Raw genomic sequence first — 13458 nt, forward strand, 5'->3', positions numbered from 1 at the left:
CATTCCAATAAAATATATTCATATTGTTGAAAGTGAGAATGCTTCGAAGGTTAAAGAGAGTGATTGTAACAATACCATTATGTAATAGAATTGTTATTTTTTTATGATAGCCCCTTGTGTATTAATTAAAGTGATTCCTACTTCTCATGGAAGATCCTTCTTCATATTTCCATAAAAATGTTTTATTTTATATCGTTTAAAATGTTTTTCCACAATTGAATAAAAGAAAGGCATTAACATGTCCATTAAAACAGTCTCACCTTTGTCGTTTTGACTTTGTTCCCAGTACTACAACTCCATCCTGTCAAGTCTGGTAGAACTTTGCAGTCTTCTCCATCTAAACATGGCTGCATATGACACCACCATTTCTGGATAACTATAGAAGCTAAAGAAATACATGTATGGTAAGTTATCAGTAAAATCAAGGAAAGTCCTGTATCTTTTCTAAGTGATAAAGCTGTTTTGAAATGATATTAGCAATTGTCCAGCCATTGTTGTATTTTTAAGCTAAACCTAAAACCACATAATGACATCACTGATTCTGTACAATGTTAAAAGAGTTGTCCTGAACTATAAGCATAGGTCTTCAATGTCTAATCAGTGGGGGTGAGACACTTGGCACTCACCAATCAAGTATTCTGAGTGTCGGCAGTCGCTGGAACCCCTTTGTTATGGAGCAGCATAGCACAGTTCCGTGAAGAAAATAGTGGCCAAAGACGGGTACTACATATCTACCCAATAAGATAATTTGTAGTTTACAAATAGTGAACAAATAGAAGGAAAGTTGGTGGTAAAATACAAAATAGATGTACATGCTGAGAAGCTCAACAAGTATCGCTGTATACTGAAAGCTTCTTCTGGTGTCTTAGGCTTGAAAAATCTGTTAGAGTACAGTGAAATCTGTGAGAAACTGGTACTTGCTTTAGGCAGTCTGTGACTTATTATTATACACAATTGTTAATGGCTTCATGTAGTTTTAAGTGGTTTGCACTCTATTTTTCTGCTGGTTTGTGTTATATATACAGCTCTGGCAAAAATTAAGAGACCACTGCAAAATGTTCAGTTTGTCTGATTTTTCTCTTTATAGGTATATTTTTGAGTAAAATGTAAATTGTTCTTTTATTCTATAAAATACTGACAACATGTCTCCGAAGTTCCAAGCAATAAAATTTGTATTTATTTTCTAAAAATGAGAAATGGTCAAAATAACAAAAAAGGGCATTGCTTGCAGACCTCAAATAATGCAAAAAACCCAAGTTCATAATCATTTAGAAACAACAATACTAATGTTTTAACTCAGGAAGAGTTCAGAAATCAATATTTTGTGGAAAAACAATGATTTTTAGGGATGTGCGAATGTGCTCGCCACTACTCATTACTCGACCGAGTATCACTATGCTCGGTGTACTCGGCGAGCACCAAGCATTTCTGTGATTATTCGTCTGTAACTGGTGTCTCCACCCAGCATTTTTGGTGGACTTTAGAGACCCAATCAGGCTGCAGGGATTGTCTGCCAGGCCATGAAACGCCGCAGCCATCTTTGCTGTGGTTGTGCAGTGATTGGCTTGGCCGCACTGCATCATCCTGAGTATAAGAGACCTAGCGCCACCCTGCTCATCGCATTCTGCTCCGGATTCAGCGAGAGTAGGGAGAGCTGCTGACGAGATAGGGTCAGAATCGTGGCTTTTTAGAGTTAGTGTAGGTCTGCAACTGTTAAATCCACAACTCCTGAGAAACCAACAGTCCTTATTAGGGCTAATTTGTGGGTCCCGATATTGCAGCGCTAGGTAGGCAGGGCACAACATATCCACATCAGTGCAAGGCCTGCAGGCACTGTATGTGCGTACATTGCTCCCACTGCATCCTTCCCAAAGCTCCATAAGTGTCTGCTGCTGCTTCTTTACTATATACCTAGTTGCATTTTTTTTCCCAAAAATTCACCCCCCCCAAAAAAAATATACAGTGTGTTCTGTCAGACTGAGGCCTGTTTAAAAATCATAGTTTGTCAGGCATACGTAGCATAGTTGTGTGTGCTATCCTTGTGCCACTGTTTTTTTGTGTGTTTTAAATTCACAAAAAAGGCCTCATATATCTGTGTGCTCCAAGTTTCGGCATGTTAGGCCATTTTGCCACTGTTTTTGCTGTCTGTTACTCTACTTATATACAGCACTATTTTGCATTTTACAAAAAAACAGGCCACACATTTGGCAGTGTGGTATTTCCGTGACATGTCTCATATATCTGCGTGATCCAAGTATGGGCATTGTAGGCCGGTTTACCACTTTTTTTCCTGTACTGTATGTTACTCTAATTATATAAAGCACTATTTTGCATTAAAAAAAAAACAGGCCACATATTTGGCAGTGTGATATTTCCGTGACAGGCCTCATATATCTGCGTGCTCCAAGTTTGGCCATTGTAGGCCTGTTCCCCACTTTTTTCCTGTCTGTTACTTTAATTATATACAGCACTATTTTGCATTTAAAAAAAAACAGGCCACATATTTGACAGTGTGGTATTTTCGTTACTGGCCTCATATATCTGCGTGCTCCAAGTTTGGGCATCGTAGGCCGGTTTATCACTTTTTTTCCTGTCTGTTACTCAACTTATATACAGCACTAATCTGTCCTAATTCTGCTCTGAAGCATTACAATGAAACCCTGCAAAGTGCCCTGGATGAAGCTGCACCTCCTATACATAGAACAACTCGGCACAGACGGCGACAACCGTGGCACACGCTGCAAACACGTTTCCTGCAGCGGTGCTCCAGGTGCGCCGAACGTCTGTGGAGAAAATCTAATCTGCCCGAAGATTTCATCCATTATAAGTTCATGTTAAAAACATACAACTCTGCCCTTCACCTCTCCAAACAAACCTATTTCAACACCCTCATCACCTCGCTGTCCAATAACCCTAAACGTCTCTTTGACACTTTCCGGTCCCTACTCAACCCAAGAGAGCAGGCCCCAACCACAGATCTCCGCGCTGACGATCTGGCCAATTACTTCAAAGAAAAAATTGACCACATTCGACAGGAAATCATTTCCCAATCTCTTCATACCAAGCACTGTCCTCCCTCCCCCACTGCATCTAGTTCACTCTCCGACTTTGAACCAGTTACAGAAGAAGAAGTAAGCAGGCTCCTTGCATCTTCTCGCCCGACCACTTGCACCAGCGACCCCATTCCGTCGCATCTCCTCCAGTCCCTTTCCCCGGCTGTCACCTCTCACCTAACAAAAATATTCAACCTTTCCCTCACTTCCGGTATTTTTCCCTCCTCATTTAAGCATGCCATCATACATCCACTACTTAAAAAGCCCTCCCTCGATCAAAATTGTGCCGCTAATTATAGACCTGTCTCTAATCTTCCCTTCATCTCTAAACTCTTGGAACGCCTGGTCCACTCCCGTCTTACCCGCTATCTCTCAGATAATTCTCTTCTCGACCCTCTTCAATCTGGTTTCCGCTCTTTACACTCTACTGAAACTGCCCTCACTAAAGTCTCTAATGACCTACTAACAGCTAAATCTAATGGTCACTATTCCATGCTAATTCTCTTGGATCTCTCCGCAGCATTCGACACTGTGGATCATCAGCTCCTCCTCACTATGCTCCGCTCCATCGGCCTCAAGGACACCGTTCTCTCTTGGTTCTCCTCCTATCTCTCTGGCCGATCCTTCACTGTTTGTTTTGCTGGTTCCTCCTCCTCTCACCTTCCCCTTACTGTAGGGGTTCCTCAAGGATCAGTCCTAGGCCCCCTCCTCTTCTCTTTGTATACTGCCCCTATTGGACAAACAATCAGTAGATTTGGTTTCCAGTACCATCTCTATGCTGACGACACCCAATTATATACCTCTTCTCCTGTTATCACGCCGACCTTTTTAGAAAACACCAGTGATTGTCTTACCGCTGTCTCTAACATCATGTCCTCCCTCTATCTGAAACTGAACCTGTCAAAAACTGAACTCCTCGTGTTCTCTCCCTCTACAAACCTACCTTTGCCCGACATTGCCATCTCTGTGTGCGGTTCCACCATTACTCCAAAGCAACATGCCCGCTGCCTTGGAGTCATCCTTGATTCCGAGCTTTCATTCACCCCCCACATCCGATCACTGGCTCGCTCTTCTTATCTGCATCTCAAAAACATTTCCAGAATTCGCCCTTTTCTTACTTTCGACTCTGCAAAAACTCTTACTGTCTCACTTATTCATTCTCGTCTGGACTATTGTAACTCTCTACTAATTGGCCTACCTTTTACCAGACTCTCCCCGCTCCAATCTGTCCTGAATGCTGCTGCCAGGATCATATTCCTCGCCAACCGTTACACCGATGCCTCTACCTTGTGCCAGTCATTACACTGGCTACCCATCCAATCCAGAATCCAGTACAAAACTACTACCCTCATCCACAAAGCACTCCATGGCTCAGCACCACCCTACATCTCCTCTCTGGTCTCAGTCTACCAACCTACCCGTGCCCTCCGCTCTGCTAATGACCTCAGGTTAGCATCCTCAATAATCAGAACCTCCCACTCCCGTCTCCAAGACTTTACACGTGCGGCGCCGATTCTTTGGAATGCACTACCTAGGTTAATACAATTAATCCCCAATCCCCACAGTTTTAAGCGTGCCCTAAAAACTCATTTGTTCAGATTGGCCTACCGCCTCAACGCATTAACCTAATTATCCCTGTGTGGCCTATTAATAAAAAAACAACAACATAATCACGTTCCTCCATCATGTTCTCATACACTTTATGCAGTTAATAGCCTCTGTGTCTGTACTGTTACATACTTAGGCAGTTAACTGGTTCATGCAGCTTTACATGAACACCCGAGCCTTACACTATGGCTGGTCCAAATAACTAAAGCAATTGTTACCATCCACCTCTCGTGTCTCCCCTTTTCCTCATAGATTGTAAGCTTGCGAGCAGGGCCCTCATTCCTACTGGTATCTGTTTTGAACTGTGATTTCTGTTATGCTGTAATGTCTATTGTCTGTATAAGTCCCCTCTATAAGTTGTAAAGCGCTGCGGAATATGTTGGCGCTATATAAATAAAATTATTATTATTATTATTATAGCACTATTTTGCATTAAACTAAAAAAGAGGCCACATATTTGGCAGTGTAATATTTCCGTGACAAGCCTCATATATCTGCGTGATCCAAGTTTGGGCATTGTATGTCCTTTTACCACTTTTTTTCCTGTCTGTTACTCTACTGATATACAGCACTAATTTGCATTACAAAAAATACAGGCCACATTTTTGGCAGTGTGGTATTTCCATGGCAGGCCTCACATATCTGCATGCTCCAAGTTTGGGCATAGTAGGCCAGTTTGCCACTTTTTTTCCTCTCTGTTACTCAAATTATATGCGGCACTATTTTGCATTAAACTAAAAAAACAGGCCACATATTTGGCAGTGTGGTATTTCCGTGACAGGCCTCATATATCTGCATGATCCAAGTTTGGGCATTGTAGGTCGGTTTATCCATTTTTTTCCTGTCTGTTACTCAACTGATATACAGCACTAATTTGCATTACAAAAAATACAGGCCACATTTTTGGCAGTGTGGTATTTCCATGGCAGGCCTCACATATCTGCATGCTCCAAGTTTGGGCATTGTAGGCCAGTTTGCCACTTTTTTTCCTCTCTGTTACTCAAATTATATGCGGCACTATTTTGCATTAAACTAAAAAAACATATTTGGCAGTGTGGTATTTCCGTGACAGGCCTCATATATCTGCATGATCCAAGTTTGGGCATTGTAGGTCGGTTTATCCATTTTTTTCCTGTCTGTTACTCAACTGATATACAGCAATATTTTGCATTACAAAAAATATAGGCCACATTTTTGACAGTGTCATATTTCCGTGACAGGCCTCATATATCTGCATGCTCCAAGTTTGGGCATTGTAGGCCAGTTTGCCACTTTTTTTCCTGTCTGTTACTCAAATTATATGCGGCACTATTTTGCATTAAACTAAAAAAAAGGCCACATATTTGTCAGTGTGGTATTTCCGTGACAGGCCTCATATATCTGCGTGATCCAAGTTTGGACATTGTAGGTCGGTTTATCCATTTTTTTCCTGTCTGTTACTCTACTGATATACAGCACTATTTTGCATTACAAAAAATACAGGCCACATATTTGGCAGTGTGACAGGCCTCATAAATTTGCTTGCTCCAAGTTATGGTATTTTAGGTTTTCCACTGTTTTTGCTGTCTGTTACTCTACTTATATACAGCACTATTTTGCATAAATTTAATTCACAAAAAAGCCCCCAAAAAATAGAATACAGTCTGTTATGTCAGGCTGAGGCCTGCCTGATGTTTGTGTTTTAAAAATCGTAGATTTGCAGGCATACTGATCAGTTATTATTTCGCTCCTAATAAATCCATTTGTGTTGAGCTTTTGAAATACTGCAGTAGTCTATTAAAAATGGGCAAGGCAAGGGATGGGGAAATGGACATGATGCTGATGGTGCATGCAGAGGATGAGGCCGTAGCCAAGGTGAGAGTGGGCCACAACAAAGACCCACATCTTCTCGCTCGACCTTCCTGTCCCAGTTTCTAGGGGACTGCAGCACACCACTATTGAAGCCAGAGCAGTGTGAAACGGTTGTTGGCTGGATAGCGGATAATGCTTCCAGTCACTTAGCCACCACCACCACCATGTCTTTCACACGGTCAAGTCTGAGTAGCCGTGAGTGTGGCCCAGATATTCCTCACCCTGATCCTCCTTCCTCCCATCATGCCAAGTGCCCTGAGACAGCTAATCCCACACTTGGACACTCTGAAGAGCTGTTTTCCATTTCAAGAGTCTGGACTCTCGGCCGGTCAACTTGAAGTGGGGAAAGATGAGATTGCATGTAGAGCTGCCCAAAGCTTTGACCAGCCATGGTCAGATGAAGGAGATGGTGGGAAAGTGTCAGAAGAGGGGGACGATGATGAGACACAATTGCCAGAAAGTCAGGAGCAGGGTGCAGATGTGGAAGATGAGGTGGTGGATGACTATGTGCCTGACCCAACCTGACAGGAGGACAGCGAGGGCAGCAGCACACAAGGGGAAGGAGGCATATCACCCCAACAGGCAGGAAGAAGCAGTGTGGTGGCCACAGACAGATATCGTGCATCCATTCCCCATATCACCAACATGAGTGAACTTGCCATTCCAACTTTTTTGATCTTCCCGAGTCTGGTTATTTTTTAAAAACTCTGCCGATAACATTAACAGGCCATTTGCAGCACTTGCCATGCCCGCATCAACAGGGGTAGCAAAACAACCAGCCTGATCACCACCAGCATGATCAAGCACATGGCAGCAAAGCACCCGACTTTGTGGGGCAACCCCAAGCTCCAGGACCACTGTCTGCAGGTCACACAACTGCTTCTTCCACTGTTTAGCGTAGAAGCCAATCTGTTGTGAATTCTGCTTTTGGGTTCCCTCCGGTGGTGGTAGGTGGTAATGCAGTTGTCCCTGAGTTGCAGTCCTGGTCAGGTGTTTCTGCTGATTGCAGTTCTGACTGGGGTATTTAGGTGTGCAGGATCCATTAGTCCTTGCCAGTTGTCAATTGTTGTTGGGAGGTGTTGGACCTCTGCCTGGTTCCTCCTGCCTTTCTGCCAAATCAGCAAAGATAAGTGTCTGTTTCTTTTTTCTGTGGCACACATGCTGTGTGCTTCATGATTCAGTGCTATTCTTTTGTGTTTTCTTGTCCAGCTTAGATTGTGTCAGTATTTTCTCAGTCTTGTTGGATTCTCTGGGGTTGCAGATATTCATTCCATGTCTTTAGTAGATTGTGGAATTTTTTGTATTATCTGCTGTGGATATTTTTTGAAGGGTTTTAATACTGACCGCCTAGTATTCTGTCCTATCCTTTCCTATTTAGCTAGAGTGGCCTCTTTTGCTAAATCTTGTTTTCTGCCTGCATGTGTCTTTTCTTCTCCTACTCACAGTCAATATTCGTGGGGGCTGCCTATCCTTTGGGGTTCTGCTCTGAGGCAAGGTAGTATTCCTATTTCCATCTATAGTGGTATTTAGTCCTCCGGCTGTGTCGAGGTGTCTAGGGTTTGTTAGGCACACCCCACGGCTACTTCTAGTTGCGGTGTTAGTTCAGGATCTGTGATCAGTATAGTTTCCACCTACTCCAGAGAAAGTTTCATGCGGCTCCAAGGTCACCGGATCATAACACCAATCCTCAGTACACTGTGCATGTGAAGGTGCCTCTAGCCCTGCACCTGTTGTTACACACAGTCAAGCAGCACCATCATCAAGCCCGTCCTTGTTCCAGCAAAGCCTTCAGTTGTCGATACTCCAGTCTTTGCAACGCAAGTGAAAATACCCAGCCAACGCCCCACAGGCCACAGTCCTAAATTCTAATATTTCTCTTCTGCTTGCGCTAGAAATGTTGCATTTTAGGCTCATTGAGATGGAAGCTTTACGCAACCTGATGGCGGCGGCCGTCCTAAGATACTCAGTTCCCAGTCGCCACTATTTCTCCCTGTGTGCCATACCGGCATTACACCAGCATGTGTCCCACAACATTACCCGTGCCCTCAACAATGTTATTACAGGGAAAGTCCACCTAACCAAGGACAAGTGAACAAGTACTTGTGGGCAGGGACAGTACATCTCACTGACGGCACACTGGGCTAACATAGTGGAAGCCAGGAACCAGTCGGACCTTGGGATGGAACACATCCTCCCCACGCCGAGGATTGCTGGCCCTACATCAATCAGGGTTGCCCCCACAGTCTACAGCTCCTGCACCTCCTCCTCCTCTTCATCCTACATATCTGAAATCAACACATCAGTCAGAAGCTGGAAGCACTGCAGCACTGCCTCAGCCAACCCGCAACAGGGTGTGCTGAAGATAATCTGCATAGGTGACAAGCCGCATAATGCAGAAGAGTTGTGGACAGCGTTGAAAGAGCGTCAGTTATTTGGATGAAACCGCTGTACCAACAGCCAGGTATGGTCGTGTGTGACAATGGCTGTAATCTGGTGGCATCTCAGGCAAGATGAGCTCACACATGTACCTTGCTTGGCCCATGTGCTTAACCTCGTGGTTCAACGTTTTTTGAAAAGCTACCCGGTGCAGCCGGACCTGCTAGTGAAAGTATGCCGTCTGTCTGCCCATTTTAGAAAGTCAGCTACAGCTTCAGCCGCCCTTGCTGTGCTTCAGCAGCTTTTGCAGCTTCCAGCTCACCGACTGGGGTGTGATGTCTCCACGCACTGGAACTCTACGCTGCATATGTTGGAAAGGATTTGTGAGCAGAAGAGGGCAGTTGTTGACTACCAACATCAACAAGGCCATCGATGTTCAGTTCAGACTCCACATATAAGACCTCAGGAGTGGACATGTATGTCAGACATATGTACCATCCTCCAAAACCTTGAGGACTGCACCAAGATGGTGAGCGGCGATGACGCCATAACTAGCATCACCATCCCACTTCTCAGCATTCTGAAAACCTCTCTGCTCAAAATTAAAGATGATGCATTGCAGGCAGAGCATGAAGACATGGTGTTAGGGCTAGCGGAATGCACCGAGTAAATATAGATGTTATTATTGGTGGGTTCGCAGCCCGGGGTCCACCGTGCAGGAGGAACCTGCTGCTAGCAAATGACAGCACTATATGGTGGTTTAAGTGACCTCTGTTACTTCACATAGTCGCACGGAAACAAGACGCTGTGCCCTGTTAACCCCACAGGAGTTCACAGCTAACTGCCAAGCTGAAGGCAGTCTGTGGTCACACACACATACAATCTCCTCACCGGAGAAGCCGGTATTCTAGGGGCTTATTTCAGCCGGGGCCCTAGATCCACACACACAATCTCCTCGCCGGAGGTGCCGGCATTCTAGGGGCTTATTTCAGCTGAGTCCCTGAAAACACACATAAGTGTGACCACACTGGCACATGCACAAAACTGATTCAATACTAGCGTATGGCCGTGCGGTCATGAGAAACTTAAATAGCTGCAGCAAGAACAGGACCTTCCTAGAAGGACCAATGAGAGGCTGCTACAGAGCCTGAGCACCTTCAGGACCTTCCTGGAGGACCAATGGATTTAGCTGCAGTATCTGAACATGTGACCCTCGATCTCCACTGAGAGATCTTACTCTGGGCATGCTCAGAAAGAGAAAAGAAAGACTTAGTCCCAGAAGCATCTGCTCACCGCTGCCCAGTACTGGATTTAATGGCAGAAGCTGGAAAAGCAGCAGTAACCCTTTGGACAGAGTCAGACTGAGCAAGACACTGGGACCGACATCTCCGCTGAGCAGGCTCCACTGTGGCTGGAGAAAGATGGGAGACCGCAGCGGAGATGGCTCGAGATTCCCCCTGTGCAGAGATGGGATATCGACCCCTAACATTACCCCCCCCCTTGGACCTCGCTACGTTTGAAGGCAGCAATGAGCTGTGGAACTCGAATATGCTCAGCAGGCTCCCAGGACCTGTCCTCTGGGCCATAACCCCTCCAATCCACCAAATAAAATTTTTTGCCACGTACCACCTTGCACCCCAAGATAGTGTTCACCTCATAATCATCCGAAGATGAACCCGATGTCCCGGCAGATGACTCAGAAAACCGGGACATGAATACGGGCTTCAAGAGGGACACATGAAAGGTGTCGGTGATACCCAGGCGTGGCGGAAGGGCTATAACGGTAGACCACAGGGTTAACCTGTTTGAGGACCTTGAAAGGACCCAAGTAGCGAGGTGCAAACTTAGTGGACTCAACTCGCAGCCTGATGTTACGGGTGGAGAGCCACACTAAATCGCCAGGAGCAAAGGTCGGAGCGGGGCGCCGATGTGTATCAGCGGAGGACCTCATTCTCTCCTTGGAGGCCCAAATGGCATCCTGAGTGCGGTCCCAAATGTCCCGTGCCTCCGCAGCCCAGTCTGCCACCCTGGAGTTGGCGGAAGACACGGGCATAGGCACAGGTACCCGCGGTTGCTGACCATAGTTAAGGAGGAATGGAGTCTGTCCAGTGGAGTCAGCTACAGCGTTGTTCAGTGCAAACTCTGCCCATAATAGCAAAGATGCCCAGTCATCCTGCCTGGCTGAGACAAAATGTTGCAGATATGTGACCAAGGTCTGGTTGGCCCTCTCTACCAACCCATTCGTCTCGGGATGATACGCAGAAGAGAGATTCAACTCAATGCTGAGAAGATGACAAAGCTCTCTCCAGAACCGAGACGCAAACTGGGGACCCTGGTCACTGACAATTTTGTCCGGCATACCGTGTAGACAGAAGATGTGTTTTATAAACAACGCTGCCAAGGCCCGTGCAGAAGGTAGCCGGGGAAGCGGCACCAAGTTCACCATCTTAGAAAAATGATCGGTGATAACCCAAATGATGGTACAGCCACGAGACTTGGGCAAACCCACCACAAAGTCCATCCCGACCATCTCCCAGGGCCTGTCTGCCACCGGCAGGGGATATAATAACCCAGCTGGCCGTTGTTGAGAAGACTTATTTTTGGCGCAGGAGACACACGCCCGAATATAGTCTCCGACGTCACAGACCATATGTGGCCACTAGTACGTTCTTGCCAGCAGCTCAGATGTCCTTTTAGTCCCAAAGTGCCCACTCTGGATGAATGAGCCCAAGAGAGAACATCCGGTTGCAAATTTGCTGGCACGAAAGTCCTACCCGGGGGCACAGACTCAAGCAAAACCGGAGCCACGGTCTTCAGACTCTCAGAAGGGACAATAAGCCGAGGTTCCTCCTCCTCCTCCGCTGATGACACTATGGAGCGGGAGAGACCATCGGCACAAATGTTCTTCTCCCCGGAGAGAAAATGGAGGGTGAAATGGAACCGGGAGAAGAACAGGGACCATCTGGCCTGGCGAGAATTTAGCTGCTGGGCAGTCTGAATATAGACCAAATTCTTGTGGTCGGTGAAAACTTGGAAGGGAAAACGAGCCCCCTCCAAGAGATGTCTCCACTCCGAGAAGGCCGAGCAAGAAGCTGGGACCGACATCTCCGCTGAGCAGGCTCCACTGCAGCTGGAGAAGGATGGGAGACTGCAGCGGAGATGGCTCGAGATTCCCCCTGTGCAGAGGTGGGATCTCGACCCCTAACACATGGAACAAGGAACAATACAGGGGGATTGCACTCAGCCCAGCCTCATGTCTTCTCAATGTGGATTGGTAGGCAATGAGGAGGAGAAGGAGAAGGAAGAACAGGAGCTACTTTCATACTCTATAGGCGGTACTACAAGCACAGCTGTCATACCGTCTGTTCAGCGTGGATGGCATCAGGACAGGGAGGAGGATGAGGAAGACAGCATGGTCAGCAGTCCTGTTGGTGAGGACACAGAAGTCTTGCCTGTTAGCAGTCTGGCACGCATGGCTGACTTTACATTGCACTGCGTTTCACGTGACCCTCGCATTATAAAAATTTTTGGTGACACTCATTACTGGTTGGTGACACTTTTATACCCACGCTACAAGGAGAGCGTTCAATCTCTTTTGCCAGGGGCAGAGAGGTGTACTAATATGTTGCAGTACCCGGGGGCCCTTGTAGCGGAATTAATTAGAAAATTCCCATGTGAGAATGCTAGCAGCAGACATCAGAGTTTGTTGTACAACCAAGGAGTCCAAGCAAGAGAGACAGAAGTACAATCCAGCTCAGGCAGGGGAACAATGGTAAAGTTCTGGGACAGTTTTCTCACACCCTCCCATCGTGATGGCACAGAAGCATGGGGTGCTGTCACAAGAAGTACAATGTTTGGTAAGATGGTGAGGGAGTACCTTGCAGATCGTACAAACATCCTCCGTGATTCCAATGTGCCTTTTAATTATTGGGTATCCAAGCTGGACACGTGGCATGAACTGGCTCTCTATGCCTTGGAGATCCTGGCCTGCCCTGCTGCTAGCATTCTGTCAGAGCAGGTTTTTAGTGCCGCTGGTGGAATTATAACAGATAAGCGCATCCGCCTGTCAACTGAACATGCTGACAGGCTGACTCTTATAAAAATGAACAAGGGCTGTATTGGGAAAGACTTCTGTACACCACCAAGTGAAAACAGCGAAACATAACCTCAAATACATTCTCTGTTTTGGGGAGGTGTATTCTCATGCACCTCTTCACAACCACACATGGGTATACGCTTCCTGATTTGGTATGTTTGTCCTCATCCTCATCATCCAGAACCACTAGATGACCAGGGTGAACATTCTCTGTAATGTTATAGGCCGGTGCATTTTGGGCATGGGGGCTGTGATGGCACTATTTAAATAAGTAAAAAAAGGACCCAACATTGGGGAAATGAGCATTACATTACATTGGGCCTACTTCTTAACTCTGTCTCCTGCAGTGTGTCCTTTAACTGCCACTAGATCACCAGGGTGAACGTGCTCTGTATGTTGAATTTTAGGCAAGGGGGCTGTAATGGTACTATTTTAATTAGTAAAAAATGGACCCCACATTGTGGAATTGGGCAT

At 46.0% G+C, this 13458-nt stretch overlaps 1 protein-coding gene across 1 annotated transcript in view; it reads right to left on the reverse strand.

Moving 5' to 3' along the window:
• TAFA3 (TAFA chemokine like family member 3) overlaps positions 1-13458 on the reverse strand; it is a 679693-nt gene that overhangs the window by 66479 nt on the left and 599756 nt on the right. The window contains exon 4 of the mRNA XM_077294926.1: positions 261-385. Coding sequence (XP_077151041.1) covers positions 261-385 — 125 coding nt within the window. The remainder of the gene's footprint in view (positions 1-260; positions 386-13458) is intronic.

Source organism: Ranitomeya variabilis, chromosome 3, assembly GCF_051348905.1.
Source record: "Ranitomeya variabilis isolate aRanVar5 chromosome 3, aRanVar5.hap1, whole genome shotgun sequence".
Taxonomy (NCBI): domain Eukaryota; kingdom Metazoa; phylum Chordata; class Amphibia; order Anura; family Dendrobatidae; genus Ranitomeya; species Ranitomeya variabilis.